Source organism: Malus domestica, chromosome 07, assembly GCF_042453785.1.
Source record: "Malus domestica chromosome 07, GDT2T_hap1".
Classification (NCBI taxonomy): domain Eukaryota; kingdom Viridiplantae; phylum Streptophyta; class Magnoliopsida; order Rosales; family Rosaceae; genus Malus; species Malus domestica.
This window is the reverse complement of record NC_091667.1, coordinates 36,147,605-36,171,490: the sequence shown is the minus strand read 5'-3', so window position 1 is coordinate 36,171,490 and position 23,886 is coordinate 36,147,605. Positions and strand designations below refer to the sequence as shown.

General features: G+C 38.4%; 1 protein-coding gene and 2 long non-coding RNA genes across 3 annotated transcripts in view; 2 read left to right on the top strand and 1 right to left on the bottom strand.

Annotated features, from left to right (window-relative positions):
* Positions 1 to 3,902: 3,902 nt before the first annotated feature.
* LOC114825926 (uncharacterized) overlaps positions 3,903 to 23,886 on the top strand; it is a 35,019-nt gene continuing 15,035 nt past the window's right edge. Inside the window, exon 1 of the long non-coding RNA XR_011582951.1 lies at positions 3,903 to 3,961. This is a non-coding gene — a long non-coding RNA (uncharacterized lncRNA). The remainder of the gene's footprint in view (positions 3,962 to 23,886) is intronic.
* On the bottom strand, positions 4,353 to 5,133 carry LOC139197493 (uncharacterized). Its single transcript, XR_011582950.1, has 2 exons — positions 5,005 to 5,133; positions 4,353 to 4,905 (listed from the first exon to the last, which is right to left on the bottom strand). It is a non-coding gene; the product is annotated as an uncharacterized lncRNA (long non-coding RNA).
* On the top strand, positions 17,687 to 22,769 carry LOC103420798 (caffeic acid 3-O-methyltransferase-like). Its single transcript, XM_008358836.4, has 4 exons — positions 17,687 to 18,283; positions 20,575 to 20,885; positions 22,110 to 22,174; positions 22,297 to 22,769. Exons 1-4 carry the CDS (start codon positions 17,865 to 17,867, stop codon positions 22,603 to 22,605), a joined length of 1,104 nt encoding a protein of 367 aa, XP_008357058.1. The 5' UTR covers positions 17,687 to 17,864; the 3' UTR covers positions 22,606 to 22,769.

Genomic DNA, 23,886 nt, shown 5'->3' with positions numbered 1-23,886 from the left:
GCTGTTTTTTGTTTTGGCAACAGTAGTAGCAGAAGTACAAGTAGGTTTCATGGACGTGACAAGTAATGTTGGAGATGATGACGGTGGTGGTAGGGTTGGTGGTGGTGGTGGTGGTGGTGGTGGTGGTGGTGGAGGTAGTATGATGACGACAATGATAAAAGTGGGAGGATCCAAAACTTTAAAATTACCGTTCATCCGTAAAAAAAAAAAAAAAAACTTGTTTTTCTCTATGAGAGCGTCTTATGATTTTTTCCACGATAGAACATAAGAGAAAGATTACGTAATGATTAGGGTTTGATTATTGAGAATGAGTTTATTGATAAATTTTTTTTATTATTAATTTTATTTTATACTTGATGGTAATTATGCAATATGATAATAAAGATATTTCATGTTTAAAGTTAAGCCGAGTATAGAGAAGTTATACGAGTTCATACTAAATTTTCCTTCATAGATCTATTAGCCAGGATACCATACCATGACAATGACATCATCTCAATTAGTATATGCTATCTACCTTATTGAGCTTGACGAAAGTATATGGTTCTTTATATACTATCTACCTTTTTGAGCTTTACGAAACTATATGATGCTTGATAAGAACTTACGTAAACGTATTTATCATGACATTTTATTTTTGTTATATAATGTTATGTGTAAATTTTTTAAGATGTTTTGCATTATTGAATTGAAATATCACAATAACGATAAACGTGTTCTACGCAAATTACTCTTTTATAAAATATCACTTGTATTTGTCCAATGCCATTCCAGCCTCTTTGTTTCATTTCACAATTGCTTGAACAAAAAGTTTGAACTTAAATCTTTTCAAACACCAGAAATTAAGAGAAATAAATAAAGAAGGAAGACCTTATTGTAAATTATGCTCTATCACCGGCTACAAGGACTTCAGAGGAACAATTCAATATTTTTTCCAATTCTCCCTTGTAATGTTGGATTGAAGAGTTTTACTTCTTCTTGTATTTCTTATTACTTTACTAGGTAATCCTTATGCTCGAAGTGATGTATATACAGATCCAACCTACCACTCCAAATCCAACCGAACAATATATCATAGTCGAATGATATGAAATGCTTTCACGTTAATTATAACCCATTGAGTACGACATGTATTGAATAAAGAGGCGTTGGTTGATCTTCTTCTTGAATTTGTAAAGAGCTGTCAATTTTTTATTGCCGATTACTTCCTTAAATTTTTAGAATTGGCCAATTTACCCCCTAAGTTTAACTTTAGCCGATTACCCCCCGAACTTTTATAATTGAAAATTTTCCCCTAAATTTTAAAATTCAAACAAAAAGTGTGCGGAGTGAACTAGCGGAAGAGAAGAAGAAGAAGAAAAACAATTATGTTGTCTACATTAGGGATAACAATATTTTTTTTGCAATTATAAAATTAAAGTTCAAGGGAAAAATTGGTCAATTATAAAAGTTTAGGGGGAGTAATTGGCTAAATTTAGTTTATAAAGAAATTGACAGCTCCATACAAATTCGAGAGAAAAATCAACAAATATCTCTCGAAGCAAAACTGCACTTTTTGATAAGAAAGTTTGGATTTGTAAGTTATCATTAAATTTGTTCATATTGCTTTAAAAAATTAGTCTAAAAATTAAGAGTAATACTAGATAGACTAAATTTGTAAACTAAATGATGTGTTACTAATAAAAAACAAACACGTTAAAGGTAATGTTAGGGAGACTAAATTTTTAGACAAAGTTTTGTAAACTAAATTACTCAAGTGTTGGTAAATGTGCTCATTCCTATTAGTGATACATCATTTAGTTTGTAAATCTTTTTTACAAATTTAGTCTTCCTAACATTACCCGCACGTTAATTAACACTTAACTGATAATCCAATTATCAACTTCTATGTCATTTAATTTACTAAATTTAATTTGAATATTTAGTCTTTTTAGCATTACCCAAAAATTAATTTACCTAGCATTATCCTTTACTAACATGGTCTTTTTTGTTCACATTACTTTTGGCCAATTTGGTCGTGGGGACGGACATGATTGGAAATTGATCATTTTTATCCGAGTTTTAAGAGTTCTGAATGATTCTTCGGTTAAGCTGTTTAATTTGAGTGGGTGTGTTTGTGTTTAAATTTTGAGATTTATATTTATGATTAAACAGATTTAGAAATTTAATGGTAATAAAGTGGTGAATGTTATCGTCATTTTAAGGTGATTGAGCTAAAATACTTTGCAGTATGATTAGTTCAGTTTTAACGGAAGGCAGAAGACTCGAGAGGACGATGCATAACTTTTTGACTATTTAGAGTGATTGGGATATAAACAGTCGACATATATTTCTTTCTTTGATCTTCAGGGAGGATAATAAGTAGACGACATATGCGTCGTACTCGAACAAGATACGTAACAATGGATCAGGATCCTCTCCTGAGCAGATGGAGAGGATCCTCCTGACTAGGCCCATCAGGCCGTTCAATTTTTATCCAACGGTTATAATTATTATAACTTTTAGAAGAACCCACTGTTTGTAGTCGTTGGATAAAAATTGAACGGCCCGATAGGCCTAGTCAGGAGGTAACAATGGATTGGTGATGACTGCTCACCTATTTTAGGATTGCCACATAAGCAAAATGAGTGGAAAGCTGGTACCCCTTCACCAAGAACACCATTGTTTCACTGTGAAAAAGTTTCTTTCTTATAATATTTTTCGAATGTTCTAAAAATTCTCATTGCCTCGTATGCGACTTGGCGCTAAGCGGTTAGTCATCATCCTCAATTAATCTCAAAGAGTTTGGAAATTAAGAAATTGCATTTCGACCTGTCAATGCACTCGTCTAACTCACCCAGACACTCGCCTGATTAGCGTTTAATGCTTTTAGGAACTTTACCTCTATGTTTTAACTATTCTATTCTTCCATAAGGTGCTGATATGAGTTAGGTAAATTTTCTAGAGGCGAAATTTAAATCCCTTCCTCCATCATTTTCATAAAAACGCCTAAAATGAAATTGTAGTGTAAGAGAGGAAACTACTTTGCTAAATGACATAATTCACATTAATAAAATAATTATTTTAACAAGCCCATAACATTTGGAAAGGGATCATCTCCGGATCTCTTCCTCCTAATCCATCAAATCAGAAAATCTGTGCCGTTAAAAATTGATCAAACGGCTACAAATAGGGGTTCACTTTAAAAGTTATAATAACTTCAACCGTTGGATCAATTTTCAACGACACAAATTCCCTAATTTAGTGGATTAGGAGGAAGGAATCCCTTTCCATAGCATTTGATGCTTGTGAGTTAAGCGGGTCACATATGAGCCATGACCATATGACTGTTCAAAGGACGTGTCGTTCATCATTTTACACATAGTGTATGCTTTGGTTGTGAGACTGACATGTATGCTTGTTTTGGTTTTGTGCATGTACCACTCGAAAGATGCAGTTCTTGAAGGAGGAATTCTATTCAACAAGGCCTATCCTATGGAATGACTGCTTTCGAGTACCATGGTACTGACCCTAGATTCAACAAGGCCTTCAACCGGGGAATGGCCGACCACTCTACCCTTACCATGAAGAAACTTTTGAGATCTCCAAAGGCTTTGAGGGCCTCACATCCATTGTTGATGTTGGCGGTGGCACCCGCGCTGTCGTTAACATGATCATTTCTAAGTACCCCTCGATTAAGGGTATTAATTTCGACTTGCCTCATATCATAGAAGATGTTCCCCAATATTCTGGTATGTTCTTCAATTCTGATAATGTTTGAAGTACAATTACTTAAAAAACATTCACCTTTACCTCGATCTTTCTCAAGTTTGATTTCTCCTCATCTAATATTGCTTATGTTTGTACTATTTATCCTTTTTCCTGATGAATATGAGATCTATGGATGTTTGATATAGGTGAAGAGCATGTTGGAGGAGACATGTTTGTAAGTGTTCCAAAGGGAGATGCAATTTTCATGAAGGTGAGTTATTATTTATCAAAAAGAGAGTCGATGACTATTTTGTAGTAATATCAATTTCTTATCGAAGAAAGTTGAGGTTCCACCATAATATCAATTGGGAATATAGGGAGTAGTCTAAACTCTTATAAGTTTGTGTCATGTCTCTCCTCCCATTAATGTGAGACTTATTCTCAACACGCCCCTCACATATGTCGAATTTTCAAGTCTAACACGTGAACAACACATTGGCGTGACGTGGGCTGCATGTCCCTCCTCCCATTAATGTGAGACTCATTCTCAACACGCTCTCTCACGTGTGGCGAATTTTCAAGTTTAACACGTGGACAACACATCGGCGTGACGTGGGCCGCGTGTGGCTATTAGGCTTCAACAGTGGGACAACATGCTCTAATAACATGAAAAAAGTTGAGGTTCTACCATAAAACCAATTGACAATATAGGAAGTAGCCCAACCCCTTATAAACCCGTGTAAGATCCCTCCTCCTATTAATGTGTGACTCATTCTCAACACTTAAGCTTAGTTTCTTAATATATTTGGAACTACTATCAAATTGCCTATGCAATCTCACAGTGGATTTGTCATGAATGGAGTGACGAGTATTATTTGAAATTTTGAAGAACTGCTATACCGCGCTACCCGACAATGGGAAGGTGATTCTTGCTGAATGTGCTTTCTTCCAGTAGCTCCGGACAGCAGCCTTGCCATCAAGGGAGTTGTCCATATCGACGTGATCTTGTTAGCTCACAACCCCGGCGGAAAAGAGAGGACGGAAAAGTAGTTTGAGGCCTTGGCTAAGGGATCTGGATACCAAGGCTTCCGAGTCATCCGCTCCGCTTTCAACACCTATGTCATTGAGTTTCTTAAGAAGAATTGAGTATAACTTTGCCAGTGGTATGCTGCCATCTGCATCCATATTGTTTGGTTTCTGATATGGTGATCGCATCTGGAATTTTCACCATAAGTAGATTTTCATATGTTACGAAAAAATAGTTATAATAAAGTGATTTTATGTTGCTTGTATGTCATAAATTTGGATTCATACCCATCCAATGGGGTCTAAAACATGAGAAAATCTGGTGTACGATAGACTGATCACGTGTAAGTGCTGCCACGAACACAAAATATTCAGGACCTTATGTATTTCTCATCACCCAAGCTTACCCGTCAATAGAGATCAAAATGTAGCTTCATTCTTCTGCCCTAAAGACGATGCTCTGATAAGCCCAGCAAAAACTCTCACAGAGAATGGATATGTAGCCATATACAGAGGCTACACCTACACTGAGTATTATAAGAAGTTTTGGACTCGGGACTACAAGAAAGGACATGGTTTGGACATTTCAAGACCCATGGTTGATATTCATGTAAAGAATCAGCTTTTACGGTTTCAATTTTAAGGCATGATATGATAATTATTATGTGAATATGCTTAAAGAATCGATGAAAAAACCTCATTTCTTCAATTTTCTTTAGCTTTGTTTGAATTTCAACAATTGGATAGTATTCGAGTTTGAATTCACTATCTGATACTTATAACCTAAAGTCAAAGATCCAAAATGCTATTTTTTTACTTAAGTAATCAACCCTCAACGAAAAAGATTAAAGTTAATAAAATTGATGGCGAGTGTATGGTTTTTCATGTTGAGAAGTCAATGATATCATTCCTGATATCTTGGCTTAGTTTTAGGAAACTATTTTGTAAATTGTTTGTAATTTATTTGTGAATATTTGTAAAACCTAGAATGTAGGCTAGGTTACTTCTTCGGCAAGATCTCTCTTTGTATAAAGACTCTTAGTAGCAATTGAAGAAATTATGCAAAATATTCTTTGCACGTTTTTACATGGTATCGAGAGCCAGGCTGAAAACCTAGTTCCTTCCGTTGCCTTTTGTTTCTCTGTTATTTTCGCTTATTCTTTTCCATCGTTTGCCATGGCCACCGACGTTGTTTCTGGAAACAATTCCGATACAAAGGCTAATGTTTCCAACCCTTTTTTTATTCATCATTTTGATCATCCAGCCATGATGCTGGTTTCGAAGCCCTTGAATGGGGATAATTATTCAACTGTGTCTTGTGCTATGAAGATCTCCTTGAGTGCCAAAAACAAACTTGGCTTTGTTGATGGCACTGTCATGCAACCTTCTGTCAAGACCAGATCACGCTTCATGGCAGAGATGCAACGACATCATTGTAGCATGGATTATTAATTCCATTGACTCGGATATTGCTGACAGTATCCTTTATATGACTGACGCTCATGCTATTTGGGAGGTATTTCGTGAGCGCTATGGTCAAAGTAATGCTCCTCGAATTTTTCAACTACAATGAGACATTGCTTCACTTACACAAGATCAACTCCTTGAATTTTTCAACTACATCGGTCACATTCCTTTGAGTTCTACTTTTAGATTGCAAGATGTGTTATGTGTGCTTACCTTTAAAGTAGATTTGATGTCAGTAAGTCGTATTACGAGTGGATTACATTGTTTAGTAACATTTTTTCCTTCTTGGTGTGTTACGTAGGACCTAACGACGAGGATGGTGATTGGTTTGGGTAAGCGAAGAGGCGGGCTGTACTACTTGGTGGCCTTGGCTCCTGCGCGGTCTCAGCATCCTCGGCGGTTCTGCAACCTTGTGCTTTCATCTACAGAGCTATGGCATCGGCGTTTGGGTCACTTATCAGCCCCTCGTTTAGATTTCATGTCCAAACAATTGTTACATTTCCCTTTTGCATCTAATAATGCTTGTGATATTTGTCCTTTAGCCAAGCAACATCGATTACCTTTTAGTGTTAGTTTTATTTCTTCTAATAAACCCTTTGTTTTGATTCATTGTGCTATCTGGGGACCCTTTAAAGTTGCATCTACTTCTCGAGCAAAGTATTTTTTCACCATTGTAGGCGATTATTCTCGCTTCACATGGATTTTCCTTATGCAACACAAAAATGAAACACAATCTATTCTTAAGAATTTTTTTTCTTTTGTCAAAACTCAATTTAATACTTCTATTCGTCAAATTCGTGTTGACAATGGTGGGGAATTTTTTTTCCCTTCGTGATTTCTTTAAAGATCATGGAGTGATTTACCAACATTCTTGCATTTATACGCCTCAACAAAATGGGGTCGTAGAATGCAAGCATCGACATATACTTGAAACCGCTCGTGCCTTGCGTTTTCAAGCTAATCTTCCCCTCCATTTTTGGGGTGAATGTGTGATCACAGCCGTTCATCTCATTAACCATATTCCCACACCCATTATTTCCAAGAAAACGCCTTTTGAACGTTTATATTCTAAACCTCCTACTTTTTCACACCTTAGAGTCTTTGGTTGCCTTGCTTTTGCCACTAACGTCAATGTTAATCACAAATTTTCTCCTCATGCCCACACGTGCATTTTTATAGGATATCCCATTGGTCAGAAAGCCTACAAATTATATAACCTCACCACTCACCAAATCTTTACTAGTTGTGATGTTGTCTTCCATGAAAATATTTTTCCTTATCATACCTCACCTTCTTCATCTTCCCCTTAACCTGTGTCTTCACCTACCCCACTTATTTCACCTCACTTACCTAATCTCGTGTCACCCTCCGTTATCCACCCATCTGACCTTATGATTCCACTTGAGTTGTCCATTTCTGCTGATGCCGCATCTCCCGCGCCTCCTTTTCCTACAACACTTCCTACATCTGCAGTTCCTGACCTCACCCTACAACACTTCGTTGCTCTAGCCGTCATTCTTCTCCGCCACCCAAGTTACGTGATTATGAGTGTCCTACTCTCAAGCTTACCCAATCCCCTCCTCCATCGTCTTCATTATCTGGTCCCACTCCAGGTACACGATATCCACTTGCTAATTACCTTACTTACCATCGTTTCTCAACTGCACAGCAATCTTTCCTTGCCCATATTACTCAACAGGTTGAACCCCGGAGTTATGAGGAAGCTGCTCATTTTCCTCATTGGCAAGCTGCCATGACTTCTGAATTAGAGGCATTGGAAGCTAACCGCACTTGGTCTCTTACTCCTCTTCCTCGTGGCAAAACTCCCATTGGCTGCCGTTGGGTTTACAAGATTAAGCATCGTTCTAATGGCTCCATTGAGCGTTATAAGGCACGTTTGGTTGCCAAGGGCTATACCCAGCTTGAGGGTGTTGATTTCCATGACACGTTTTCTCCCACTTCCAAAATGGTCACTGTTCGGTGTTTATTGGCTCTTGCTGCTTCCCGGCAGTGGTCTCTTCATCAGTTAAACGTTAACAACGCTTTTCTTTATGGTGACCTTCGTGAAGAAATTTATATGACTCCTCCTTCAGGTCTTCGACGACAGGGGGAGAACTTGGTATGTCGCCTTAGCAAGTCTTTATATAGGTTGAAACAAGCTTCTCGTCAATGGTTGCAAAGTTTTCTGACTTGATTCAATCCGCTGGTTATGTACAATTTAAGGCTGACTACTATTTATTTACCCGGAAACAAGGCAAGTCTTTTACAGCCTTCCTAATTTATGTTAATGATATTTTGATTAGGGGCAATGATTCGAGTGCTATCGATGCCCTAAAACGGTTCCTTAATGGTCGTTTTAAAATCAAGGATCTTGGCAATTTGAAGTACTTTCTTGGGATTGAAGTATCACGTTCTAAGAAAGGGATCTTTATTTCCCAACGGAAGTATGCTTTAGAAATATTGAAAGATTGAGGTCTTTTGGGAGCTCGCCTCGTCGAATTTCCCATGGAACAGAATCTTAAGTTATTAGACAATGGTGCAATCCTCAAAGACCCGACAAAATATAGAAGATTGGTGGGGCGTCTGATATACCTAACAATCACTAGGCCGGATATAACCTATTTCATGCATGTGTTGAGTAGGTTTATGCATGAGTCTCGCACACCACACATGGAAGCAGCCCTTCGAATTTTGAAATATATCAAAAATACACCCGGACAAGGTTTGTTCTTCTTTTCTGAGAATGATTTGGTCTTAAATGCATATTGTGACTCGGACTGGGTAGCTTGTCCAACAACACGAAGATCAACTACGGGATATTGTATTTTATTTGTACCATACTTGACCAATCCCGAAACTACTGAGCATCGGTCAACGTTATACCGTCAAGGACCCAGAAGACTTTCCCTCCAACCAGGAGGTCAATCACAGCGCGACACGTGTTAACATCAGAAGCCAATCATAATACGATACGTGTCAATGTTAGAATGAAACTAGAAACTCTCTTCTATAAATAAAGATTATTCTCTCACAATATTTCCTAATGTCATTTGTATTAAATCATTCACTAGTACTCATTAAAGGAGAGCTTGAACCTATGTACTTGTGTAAACCCTTCACAATTAATGAGAACTCCTCTATTCTGTGGACGTAACCAATCTGGGTGAACCACATACATCTTGTGTTTGCTTCCTTGTCCCTATCCATTTACATATTTATCCACATTAGTGACCGGAGCAATCTAGCGAAGGTCACAAACTTCACACTTTCTGTTGTACCAAAGTCCTCACTGATTTTGTGCATCAACATTTGGCGCTGTCTGTGGGAAACGACACAAAAAGCTATGTCAGTTTTCTTTCATTTTTTTATCTCACCACTGTCCACTGTGGATCTACAAAACCGAGAGACGCTCAACTCTCTCTATCTCAAGTCAATCTCAATTAAACAAAACCATTTTCAAGTCCGACACCACACTGAAAAGAAAGTCAGTGAGGAAGAAAGAGAAACTAGAGAGAGAGAAAGCATAAGCTCACAAGAGAAACCGAAACCAACCACCATGGATTCTCAGAGCCAACACCGCCGATCCAATAGCCACCTCAGATGTCGGCAGCTCCTCCAACCACATTATCGCCAAAGCACAAAGATCTGTCTCAGCAGAAGGAAATACAGAAACACCATTTCCATGGATTACTCTTATCCACATACCCGCCATGAAGATCAATCCCAATACCATCAGCAGCAGCAGTAACCCTACGACCCCCACAAACCTCAAACCTCAATTCGACTTTGTCTATCTCACTTTCTCTCAAGCCGCCGTCGTCTCTCTTCCTCTCAGTCACATCTCAAGTCAAGCTGTTTCACTGTAACTTCACAGCTTTCACTCTAATTCTCTCCGCTTCCCCTTCGCGGCAGTCGTCACCGTCTCACTATTTGCATCAGTCCAGACTGAACCCAAGTGGAAGAGCTGACTCCATGGCTGATAAACTCGAATGATTTGATACCAGAGCAGAAAATGAATACTGGGACAGAATTAAAAGAGGCTTGGTTCATAAGGAGAGTTTGGTGAGAAAGCAGTCGTTGCATATGCTCAAGACATCACTGGGCATAAATGAGTCTGGCCAAACTCAGTCCTTCTCCGGTGGATTTTTGAGGCAGACGGAGAGAAAAGCCATGCTCGACAAGAAGAAGCTGAAAGCCTCCAGAGCCGAGCCGTTGACCGACTAAATTTCCTTCTCAGCCAACTCAAAAAACGCACTGCTTCGCCTCTCGCAAATCGAAGAGAACAAAGCCCCAATCGGACGGTCGGGAACTATTCCGCTTCTGGTGAACCTTCTAAAGTGTGGAGGCTTTCATGGGAAGAAGGACGCGTCGACGGCTTCGTACTTGGTCAAAGAGAACAAGATTAGAGCCGTCGAGTCAAGAATCATGAAGCCGCTGGTGGAATTGATGGCGGACTTCGGGTCGAAAATGAAGGGACAAGTCGGCGTACGCGCTGAGCGTCATCGTGTCAGTGCCGAATTGCCTAGGCCTCCTCTTCTTTGGGCCTAACAACTTTCATAACAAATATATATGAAGAATGAGTTTTTGGCTATCACTTAGAAAGGAAGTGCCTCATTCGTCAACTCCCTCAACCGGAGACTTGGGGGACTCCTACCATATGCTACTGCACCTTGATACTCGGAAGTTTCACGACCACTCAGTGACTTGGATTTTTCAAGTCTCCAAACGAGAAACTTTCCTTACTTGGGAAATTAAGGGAGCACTACCTCAACCTACAAGCTTCACTCACAAAGCTTCAACATACAAGCTTCAACAAAAGGAAAAATTCAAAAAACTTAGTGAAGAAGGTCTTGGTGTATTTAACACAATACGTTAAAATGAAGTAAGGCTTGTTTATTGATATCTCCGATAAGTTACAAATATGTATATATACATGAATCAAAATAAACAAACAAGAGGGAGCCTTCACAAAGGTTGCTCAGAAGAAGTCTTAGTAGTCGGCAGAGCCCCAGAAAGAGAAGGCACCAGAGGGTGATTATTCGGAGCCTCAGTACTAGGCAGAACCTTAGAATGAAGAGGCACCGAAGGTTGATCATTTAGAGCTTCATTACACGGTACAGCCCCAGAAGACAAAGCCAATAAATGCATTTGGAACAAACCCACAAACCTCTGATGATCAAGTAAAATCTGACCATCAGATTTCTGCAGCTGATCGAGCTTCCTCTTCATGTTTGTAGCATAGTCATGTGCGAGCCTGTGCAACTGTTTATTCTCATGCTTGAGCCCTCTGATCTCCTGTTTGAGACTTATCACTTCATCCGCCAATGATTCAACTTGGCGGGTTCGAGCAAATAGGCATTGGGCCATATTAGACACAGAACCTGCACACTGAACACTGAGAGCCAGAGAATCCTTAACAGCCAACTAATCAGACCGTTTGGAAAGTTGTCTGTTATCTTTGGGAGTGAGAAGGTTCATGGCCACCACCGCAGTGGTCATATCATTCTTCATCACAGAGTCCCCAACGGTAAGAGGACCAGTAGGGGATAAGAAGGATAAGCGCCATATGTTGTCTTGAGAAGGCATGTCTGCCTCTTCACCAAAGTTTAAATCAAAACGACGGTCGGATGAGCCAGACATTCTCAGAAATGATGAAGGAAAAATGAGGTGCAATAAATCTCTGAAGTAAGGGGAAAATTCCTACTAACAATAACTCTCTGAATGTATTTCTTGCACACAAATGGTGCCCTTATAAAAGAAAAGGCAACAAGGCCGTTGGTTCAAAAATCAAAGAGGCACCACTCTCTGGATTCCAAAAAGGCACCACTTTCCACATGCAATATCAGCTCCTCGGGTACCACAGATAACTTTGCCAAAGATCTTTGATAAAGTTTAGACACATAAATTTTGAAGGTCCAGCTACCCTACTATTACCCATAAGGGTAAAGGAACAGCACCACTGCTTGATAACTAGAAAGTCCCAATGTGTGTCAACCTCCATGCTCCGTGGTAAGGCAGACTGGCAAAAAATGCCCAACCTTTACTCACATTCGAGAAAACACTCCTAACAAGATTGCTTGCTCAAAAATCGAAGAGGCACAGCTCTCCAAATCTCGAAAGCCAGACTCCCAACAGGATTACGTGCTTAAAAATCGAAGAGGCACCGCCCTCCGAATATCGAGAGCCAGACTCCCAACAAGATTACTTTATCAAAAATCGAAGAGACACTATTCTTTGAATCTCGAGAGCCAGACTCCCAACATGATTACTTTCTCAAAAATCAAAGAAACACTGCTCTCCAAATCTCAAGAGTCAGACTCCCTACAGGATTACTTTATCAAAAATCGAAGAGACACTGCTCTCCGAATCTCAAGAGTCAGACTTCCTACAGGATTACTTTATCAAAAATCGAAGAGACACTGCTCTCTGAATCTCGAGAACCAGACTCCCAACATGATTACTTTCTCAAAAATCGAAGAAACACTGCTTTTCGAATCTCAAGAGTCAGACTTCCAACATGATTGCTTTCTCAAAAATCGAAGAGGCACTGCTCTCCGAATCTTGAGAGCCAGACTCCCAACAGGATTACGTTCTAAAAAATCGAAGAAGCACCGCCCTCCGAATCTCAAGAGCCAGACTCCCAACATGATTACTTTCTCAAAAATCGAAGAGACACTACTCTTCAAATCTCAAGAGTCAGACTCCCAACATGATTGCTTTCTAAAAAATCGAAGGGGCACCATTCTCTGAATCTCGAGAGCCAGATCTCCGACAGGATTGCTTGTTCGAAAATCGAAGAGGCACCGCTCTCCGAACTTCGAGAGCCAGATTTCCTTGGATAAAACTTGTCTGCAATCTTCACACGCAACATCAGTTTTCCAGATACCACAGACCATTTTTTTTCAAAGTGCTCTGACAAAGTTAAAACATGTGAAGCTTGCAGCTCCCACTACATTGCTATGACCAAAAAGGGTAAAGGAATTACACTACTACTTGTTGTTAGGGAGACTTCTATATATGTCGACCTCCATCCTCCACAGCCAGGCAAACCTGCAAATAAAAAAAATGCTCAACGTTTCTTCACATCCGAGAGGGCACTCTCAGCAGAGTCTCTCGAAATACTCAGTTTCTTTTCCTCTCGATAATACCTCTGCAAACAAGTCACACCAGAGCAAGAGTATCTCATATCATCAAGGCTAAAAGCAAGAGTATCCCATATCATGTTTTTTCTCTGTCTTTTCCCTTGGCCTTATTCTTACCTGCAAGACAAGGAGAAAGAAAGCAATCAGTCAGCATTTGGAATCAAGCTTCCAGTCAGGAACTGACTGCCTAGAACCCCTTGCCTGATTACTTACCTTACATTGCTGTCGAGTACTCATCTTCAACATCTTATGCTTCCATAGAAAATACCACCCCTGCTTGAGGAACAGATAGGGCAAGTGAGAAGGATACATGGAAGCATGTGGACACAAGCGTAACAGAACACGTGCCGATACATCCACTACTTTGTCAACAACAAAAGTATCCCATATCATCAGGGTCGAACGTATTCTAGATTTGATGGACTTGTTTTGACCCTCAAATTCTTGAGTCGGCCTTATACTCTGGAGGAAACCAGAAAACCCTCAAGCCCAGTTCAAGAATAAGCATGTGGAAAGTTACTTCTTCAAAAGCAAAAGTATCTCATATCATCTCTTCTCCAATTGCTTCTCTTTATCCTTGGTGCTATTTATGACACAATGAGAAGAAGAACAATCAACCGGAAGCCGAAGTCGAACCTCCGATCCAGGTTGCTTGCTTGGAAGTCTGATTGCTTACCTTGTCTGTTACCTCATTCGGCAAATCTCCTAGCTTGGCGACTTAGAGGACTCCTACAATAGGGTTTGTATAGCACTTGACCAAGCCCGAAACTACAAGTAAGCTTCAAGTGAAATTGATACATTACCTTGTGCAACTTCATCGGTTAAAGATACCACCCCTGGATGGAGGAAAAGTACTTCCAGAGAAGATGCCACATCTACATATGAGACAGATAAGGCAAGTGAAAATGATACCACACTTCGGTACTTAGAAGTTTCGTGATTACTCAATGGCTTGGATCTTGCAAGTCCCCAACCGAGGAGCTTCCCTCACTCGGGAACTTAGGGGAGCACTGTTTGTACCATACTTGACCAATCCCGAAACTACTGAGCACCGGTCAACGTTATACCGTCAAGGACCCAGAAGACTTTCCCTCCAACCAGAAAGCCAATCACAGTGCGACTCGTGTCGACATCAGAAGCCAATCATAGCGCGACACGTGTTAACATCAGAAGCCAATCACAACACGACACGTGTCAATGTCAGAATGAAACTAGAAACTCTCTTCTATAAATAGAGATCATTCTCTCACAATATTTCTTAATGTCATTTGTACTAAATCATTCACTAGTACTCACTAAAGGAGAGCTTGAACCTATGTACTTGTGTAAACCCTTCACAATTAATGAGAACTCCTCTACTCCGTGGACATAGCCAATCTGGGTGAACCACGTACATCTTGTATTTGCTTCCCTGTCCCTGTCCATTTACATATTTATCCACATTAGTGACCGGAGCAATTTAGCGAAGGTCACAAACTTCACACTTTCTGTTGTACCAAAGTCCTAACTGATTTTGTGCATCACATATTTTTTTGGGCTCTTCATTGATTTCTTGGAAGTCAAAGAGACAAAAGACTGTGTCTTTATCATCAGCGGAGACCGAGTATCGAGCCATGGTTGGAACTTGTTGTGAATTATCATGGCTACGATATTTATTGAAAGACCTAGGTATACTACATCAAAGACCGGCTCTGCTCCATTGCGACAATAAAGCAGCTCTTCACATTGCTGCTAACCCAGTTTTTCATGAGCGAACTAGGCATATACAAATGGGTTGTCACTTCATCCGGGACAAGATACAAGATGGTTTAGTTGTTACAAGATTTGTTCCTTCTTCCAATCAACTTGCAGATGTACTCACAAAGCCATTAGGGAAGGAAACTTTCTCAAAGATCATTCACAAGTTGGGAGTTCTCAATGTCCACTCTCCAACTTGAGAGGGAGTGTTGAGAAGTCAATGATATCATTTATGATATCTTGGCTTAGTTTTAGGAAACTATTTTGTAAATTGTTTGTAATTTATTTGTGAATTTTTGTAAAACCTAGAATGTAGGCTAGGTTACTTCTTCGACAAGATCTCTCTTTGTATAAAGTCTCTCAGTAGCAATTGAAGAAATTATCTTCTGCAAAATATTCTTTGCACGTTTTTACATTTCAAAACATTGCACTTTAAAAAATAGAAGTCATACATAATAATATTTTTGTATTATATGCTCTGTGTCTGGAGAAGATAACTTTCTTCTACAAAAAAGAGACTAGGGTCCTATAGCTGCATCTGATCGCCCGTCTGCATGTTCAAAATGTTAGATGAGACGTGATCGGTGACGTGATCCTCCTCGATTTCTCAAACCACAGCCAATATATAATGAATTAGGATTCTCTCTCATCATTTTTTATCCATTTTCATCATTTATCTTATTTTATTTTTCTCTTATTATAAAAAATTAATATATCTTATTTTATCTTTTTTTTACTATAAAAAATTAATATAAGATGTTAACGTGATTTAACCGTGACCATTCAAATAAGAGAAAAGATAAGAGGAAAGAAAAAAAGAGGGAAGATAATCCTACTCCATATATAATATCACTTGTGCACTTACCTAATACTTAATGGAGTTTGCATTTCAATTTTCAACGCTGGTAGGTGCATACTGTTTTGAGTAATTCACTGGAGCAACTATTAACATTAGAGAATATTCTTGTTTACCACCACCCTTAAGTGATAATCATGTTCTACATTTTATTTATCACAGTTTAAATTTCAAAATTTGTGTGGTAAATAGATACAAATATCAAAAGTTAGACTCATCCAATACTAATAAATAAGATGATGACCATTACTACCATTTGAAAATGAAGAACAAAAATGCACCCATTGACATTAATATATAGTAATATTTGATGTCAAGAAATGTTCAACCTTTTCACTGGATCATTGAAATGTGAATTTTCATTTGGTGTGATCAACGGCGGAGCTAAAAATTTTTCACCGGGTGGACTAGCTTAAAGATTTAAATCTTTATAAACAAAAAAACTTGATACAATATTTTTTACAATATCAGCTAGCTTAAGAAATTTTTCACAAGATGAGCCAAGAACTTTCGTTATTCAAACAAATTCAAACTTGTACATGTATAAGAAGCGAAAAAAGATGTGAGAAAAAAAGATAGTTTGCAAACTATATTATATAATTAAAACAAAAGAATTTGAATCAGTTACTAAATATATGGTGAATTACATTCGAAAATCAATAAAAATTACATGTAGAATTTTATTTTCTAACAAAAGCTACTTGGGCTACAGCCTAGGCAGCCCTTAATGTGGCTCTGTGTTTGGGTGTGATCCGGATTCTGGAATAAAAGCCAACTCACAGCTCCTTGACTTTTGTTTTTTCAAATATCTTACATAGGAAAATGCCAAGATAATTCCAATAAATTGTTAATAGATAATTATCATGATAAAAAATGACAATATTATCTGTCAACAATAATTTGAAGTTATCTTAAGCTTCTCCATCCAACAACTTAGACTGCATAAGACAATGGTGTTTACATACGAGTAATGTTATACTTACCATCTATTTGTATCATCTCTTTAATAGAAATAGAACACGTCAACGTATGTGGATTCCATCTCTATTAGAGAAATAATATAAATAATGATACAACTAGATTATAAAAATACCATTTTTATTACATAATTTAACTTGTTTTGCCGGATCAACTAAGAGAAATCTTTTCAAACACCATCTAAATAATGAATAAATAAACAAATAACAAGGACTCCATCACCTGCTACAAGTGCTCCATTACATAACTTCTTGTCATGTTGTATTCGGCAGAGAGACTTTTCTTAGTTCGTTCGCCATTGGTTTGAAGGGTTTACATTTTGTGGTATTCCTTCTTACTTTAATAGATAATGCAAGTGGTAACGTACACAGAGAACAATATAAGGAAAACTAATGAAAATGACTTGAAAACTTGGAGTTTTAATGATAAGGACAAAATAAAGGGTAAAGTGAATAGTACCATGATTGACTTTTTAATGTAAAAATGTGATTTTTCGTTAAAGTGAACAGTACCGAGTACTTTTCGTTAAAATTCCCAACAATATATTAATTGAACCATGTGAAATCCGTTTGTGTTAATTTAAACCATCAAGTATAACCTTATATTGAATAAAAACCACTTTTTTTATAAGAAAGTTTGGATTTGTAAATTATCATTCAATTTATTTATATTTTTTTTATTAAAAATGATATTACGAGAGTCAAATTTACACATTTCTCGTACCCATAAATGCTAAAGGGACCCTAAACAGTGAGACTCTTGTGAACTCTCGACAATTTAAAATCCATTTTCGTAACAACGTTACAAAATATTGTTGTGGTGGGTGAGCAAACAAATCCCTATATATTGCCAGTCAGTACACCCATTAGTACATCCATCTCTTCCACTCTCAGTCCTTCTCCCATCCTCTCTCTCTCTCTCTCTCTCTCTCTCTCTCTCTCTCTCTGCACCAACACCAAATCCAACAAATGTGTTCGACCGGAGAGAATCAGATGACTCCAACCCAAGTCTCCGACGAAGAAACCAACCTCTTCGCCATGCAGCTCGCCAGCGCCTCCGTTCCCCCCATGGTGCTCAAGGCAGCCCTCGAGCTCGACCTCCTCGAGATCATGGCGAAGGCCGGGCCTGGCGCTTTCGTTTCTCCGGCGGACTTAGCTTCGCAGCTGCCGACCAAGAACCCTGACGCCCCCGTCATCCTGGACCGCATGCTGCGCCTGCTGGCCAGCTACTCCATCTTCACTTACTCCCTCCGCACGCTTCCCGATGGCAAAGTAGAGCGGCTGTACGGCCTCGGCCCCGTCTGCAAGTTATTGACAAAGAACGAGGATGGTGTGTCCATTGCTCCTCACTTACTCCTAACTCAGGACAAGGTCCTTGTTGAGAGCTGGTAATTACCGTTATTCTTCTTAGTTTATCATCTTAATTTGATTGTTAACAAACATTAATTAATGGGTTTTAAATAGGTTGATTAGAATAAAATCATAAAAATGTTACTAACTGCGAGTTGTGGCTTGAATATGTGATTGTTTTCTATTTTTCCTATTGTGTTCTTCTTTGTTCATTTTACTTTGGCCGATTTAGTGGTTGGGGACGGACATGATTCGAAATTTATCACACCACAGTGTTTCTACGTTTTAATTATTTTATTTTTCCATAAACGGCGGATGTGAGTTAGTTTAATTAGCTTAAATTTCTTTCTCTCTCGTTTTCATAAAAAAAGCCAAAAATAAAAATTTATTCTCGACTTTAAAAAGGTACTACTTTGCACATACTATATGCTTTTGGTTGTGCAAAGCTGCTCTCCTATGGATCTCTGATGGCTCATAAGAAAAAAGACCTCATAAGTCATCAAAATGAGAACCATAGGTACGGTAGATTAAGTAAAATAATTTCTGTTACACGGAAACAAATACTAATTGATAAAACAAAAATAAAAAAATAAAAAAAAATTTAACGTCATGTTGAATCTCTTCCATCTGCAAAACATAGTCTCTAAACAAATCCAATTACATAAAACATAATAACTTTTTCACATTCAGTTTCCTCTAATCTTTTATCAATACTATTCAAATTGAGATTGGGTGGTTTTGAAAATTGGGATCCTCTTCTTATTGAACATATAAACCCCTTTTTATATGAAATTTTTCGACGATAGTGAAAATTTTGAAACAGCTCCATCTCCCTTTTTTATACGTTAAAAGAAAAAAAAAACAAAAAACTCTGGAGGAAAGAAGGGAGTGAACGATCATGAGAGAGAGATGGAGAGACGAAGGCGATGTGGAGGAGAGAAAGGGTAGGGGAAGAAGATGAAAGGTTTAACGCAATTTTTTTTTAATTTAATCACTTTGAAGAATTATTGTGTTTCAGTGCAGCTATTATTTAAGTTGATAGTTTAATCTATCATAAGATTAATATGAGAGCTCGTATATAAAAAGATCTCATAGATCCTCAAAATGAAGACCTTAGAGCAACTCCACCCTTGGAGCCCTTCCCCTGGCAATTCACTATTGAATCCACCATATTGAACAGTAACTGCCTTTAATGATTAGTAACTACCATTAATGAACAGTAATTACCTTTTGCATCTCCACCCTTGGAGTCCTCCCCCTATCAATATGTAATAAAATATTAGTTGTTTTTGTTTGTTTAAATAATATAAAATATAAAAAAACATTGGAAATGGGGCTGCAGGCCCACGGGCTGACACAAAAAAAATTAAATAATGCCTGGCCCTCGGGCTATAGGCTGGTGGATTCCTCACGGGCCTTGTGCTCGGGCTCCCACCCTCACTCGGGCTCTCCATGGCTGGAGCACTGTCCACCGGGCCTCAGGCCCTTTCTTCTCCCATGTCCCCCCGAGCAATCCACATGGGTGGAGTTGCTCTTATGAAAGCAGCTATGCATATGTCATACTCACAGCCAAACATAACTGCTCTGCTAAGGTCCTGATTTTGAGGACATGTGAGGTTCTTTTTAATATGAGCCATTAGATTAATCTAACAGTACATTAAGCTATCAACTTAAATAATCTCTGTCACAGAGAAACAAAATCCTAACTGATCAAAAAACAAAAAAAAAAAAAAATAGGATAGAAGAAGGTTTCACGTCATGTCGAATCTCTTCCATCTAGAAAATCTAATCTCCTCATCAAATATCTAAAAGTCAATCCAATTGTATAAACCCTAATGATTGTTCACATCAATTCAATTCCATCTTTTTTCAATAATATCCAAACTCAGTTAGGTACAAAACCTCAAAATTGGGTTCCCCTTCTTCTTGAACGTGTGAACCCTTTTTTTTACATGAAATTTTCTGACGGTTGTGAAAATTTTGAAACAGGTCATTCTCCCTTTTTCATATGTGAAAAGAAAAAGAAAAAACTAATGAGGAGAGAAGGGGAGTGACCAATCGAGAGAGAGATGGAGAAATGAAGGGGATGTGGGGGAGAGAGACGGTTGGAAAAGAAGACGGAAGGTTTCACGCGAGAATTTTTTTTAATTTAATCAGTTTGCAGAATTATTTTGTTTCGGTGTAATAGGAGTTATTTAAGTTGATAGCTTAACCTACCCATAAGATTAATCTGAAAGTTTATATGAAAACAAAACCGCACAAGTCCTCAAAATAAGGACCTTAAGAGAGCAGTATTCGTGACATGTATGCTTGTTTTGGGCTTGTGCAGGTACCACTTGAAAGATGCTGTTCTTGAAGGAGGAATTGCATTCAACAAGGCCTATGGAATGACTACTTTTGAGTACCACGGCACTGACCCTAGATTCAACAAGGTTTTTAACAAGGCAATGGCTGACCAATCTAGCATTGCCATGAAGAAACTTCTTGAGACCTACAAGGGCTTTGAGGGCCTCACATCCGTCGTTGATGTTGGTGGTGGCATCGGCAGTGTTATTCACATGATTGTCTCTAAGTACCCCTCAATTAAGGGCATTAACTTCGACTTGCCTCATGTCATCAAAGATGCTCCCCAATATCCTGGTATGTTCTTCGTTTCTGATAATGTTTGTTGTTAGTTACTGTTTGGGCCTGAATAACAACTTGAGCTGAGATGAGTTAACCCAAGGACCATGGTTCTCAGCCTAGTAAAATCTTTCAAGTTAGTGGGATTTTTTGCCACGAGTAGGATCAGTTCGACCGAGTCCTCATGGAGGTAGAACTATGAAAAGGTTAAGTATAGGGGTGACTTGGTCGAGTCCTACACAAATTGAAATTGCAAAGATCGGTATAAACTAAGGATAAATATGAAGTATTCCAAGGATCTGAATGCCTATACGACCATATAAAGATGAATGAATCTCACCATGGGACTAGGTTTGGAGTTCTAATGAGAGTTAGAGAGGCCAAGACTAAATAGAGATGAACTTTTGGCTAAGAAGGCATAAGGGGAATATTCAAGCAAATATTGAGCAAACACAATCCCATTGGGATTTTGCCTCGGCATACTTGTTTATCATGAAAGCTTCGCGTATAAATAGAAGAGGCTCTTCAACATTGAAAGGCCCTTCAACTCAACAAACAAACGCTCTACACGAAAACCCTCGCTCTACACAAAACCCTTCTCACACACCTAAGAAGAACACTAACTGTCCTAACCCAGTGGAGCAGTAAAACCAGACAATTTAGGAGCATCTTCAGTTCGGATAGGTGAACAACATTGTTGTTTGTTGGTAGGTTATTTATTCAAGTCTTGGCAGGTGAAGAGTGTGCAATTCTTTCGCCTAAATAGGTCATCTCAATAGCTCCTCAGCAAAATAAGGTGTTACCAAATTACCATTTGTTCGGCACAGTGAAAGTCAAACCAGTTATTGAACCTCACAGTGATCTAGTAAACTTGTCTTCAGGTTCTAGAACCCAAGGCCGAGACGTGTTCCTTCCTCTACCCAAATCGTTCCGGTGTAGAAGTCAGCAATGCATTCCCCACTACCACCACATCGATTATACTTGCCTAACCAAGTTCGGTTGTGAATTGGCACGCCCACATTCGTTATTCTTAAGTTAGCTCATAATCACTCGGCATGCGCACCAAGTAGACATTGTAATTTCCAGTGTCAACAGTTACTTAAAAGCATATTCACCTTTACACTCGATCTCTCTCAAGTACGATTTCTCTTCCTCTAATATTTGCTTATATAAAAACAAATCATGGTTGTACTATTTATCATTTTTCCTTATGAATATGAGGTCTATGAATGTTGGATATAGGTGTGGAGCATGTTGGAGGAGACATGTTCGTAAGTGTTCCAAAGGGAGATGCAATTGTCATGAAAGTGAGTTATTATTTATCCAAAAGAGAGTAAATGACTATTTTGTAGTGCTAATATCAATTTTTTTAAGCTTAGTTGCTTAATATATTTGGAACTAATATCATATCGTGTATGCAATCTTATAGCATATATGTCACGATTGGAGTGACGAGCATTGCTTGAAACTTTTGAAGAACTGCCACGCTGCGCTCCCCGACAATGGGAAGGTGATTCTTGTTGAGATCATTATTCCGGTATCTCCAGACAGCAGCCTTGCCACCAAGTTAGCTAACCATATCGACGTGCTCATGTTAGCTAACAACCCCGGCGGAAAAGAGAGGACGGAGGAGGAGTTTGAGGCCTTGGCTAAGGAATCTGGATTCCAAGGCTTCCGCGTCATGTGCTCCGCTTTCCACAGCAATGTCATTGAATTTCTTAAGAAGAATTTGATATAACTTCGGCTATGGTATGCTGCCATATGCATCCATATTGCTTTGGTTTTTGATATAGTGATCGCATGCGGATTTTTCACCATAAGTAGACTTTCATGTATTCCACAAAAAGTAGTAAGAAAGGGATTTTATGATGCTTATATATTATAAATTTGGATTCATACTTATGCAATGAGGTCTAACACAACAAAAATCTGGTATGTATGTATGCGTGTATGTATGCGTGTGAGCGTGTGTGTGTGTATGATGAGGCTAGTGCTGCTGCTGGGTCTTGAACCATGTCCTTTCTTGAAGTCCCGATTCCAAAACTTCTTATAATACTCAGTGTAGGTGTAGCCTCAATATATGGCTACATATCCATTCTCCGTGAGAGTTTTTGTTGGGCTTATCAGAGCATCGTCTTCAGGGCAGAAGAATGAAGCTACTGATAGCCTTGCTCTATCAATATGGGTAACGGCTCGATGCCACACACTTTGTAAATCCCATTACTTAGGGCCTGCATCAACTAATAATTTTGAATTTACAATTACATTGTAAGCACAACGTTTTTTCTTTTTGAAAGAACTTATGTTTTGAGAAAATCTCATTCACTCATGGTCAATTTAATTTACATTTTGATCTCATTTATGGAAATCGTTGATATTCATGTAAAGAATTAGCTTTTACAGTTTCAATTTTAGGGTATAATATGATAATTATTATGTGAATATGCTTAAAGAATTGATGAAAAAACCTCATTTCTTCAATTTTATTTAGCTTTGTTTGAATTTCTCACTATAGATGATTGTTTTAGTGTGTAAATTAACAATTGGATAGTGTTCGAGTTTGAATTCACAATCTGATACTAATAACCTAAAGTCACAGATCGAAAATGCTATTTTTTCCCTTAAGACCATCTCCAAACCTGGGCTAAAAGCCAAATTACCCCCCCCCAAACACTCTCCAACCCATGTTAAAATTTTAGGCTAAATGCCAAATGTTATTTCTGGGCCAAATACCCCCCAGCTTCCCCCCGGGCTAAATGCCAAATGTTTATCGGAATTTAAATTTTTTTAGATTAAAATGTTCATAAAATTAATTTATAATAATCTACATTTTTTTTAAATTGATTTAAGAAAAAAATTAGCCTAAGTTCTTATTTTAATAATTCCGGGCTAAAATTTTAGGGCAGAAAGGTTGGAGCAGAAAAGATGTTTTGGGCTAAAAGCCAAATTTTCCGGGCTAAAAAATTTGGCTTTTAGCCCAAGGGTTGGAGATGGTCTAAGTAATCAACTCTCAACGAAT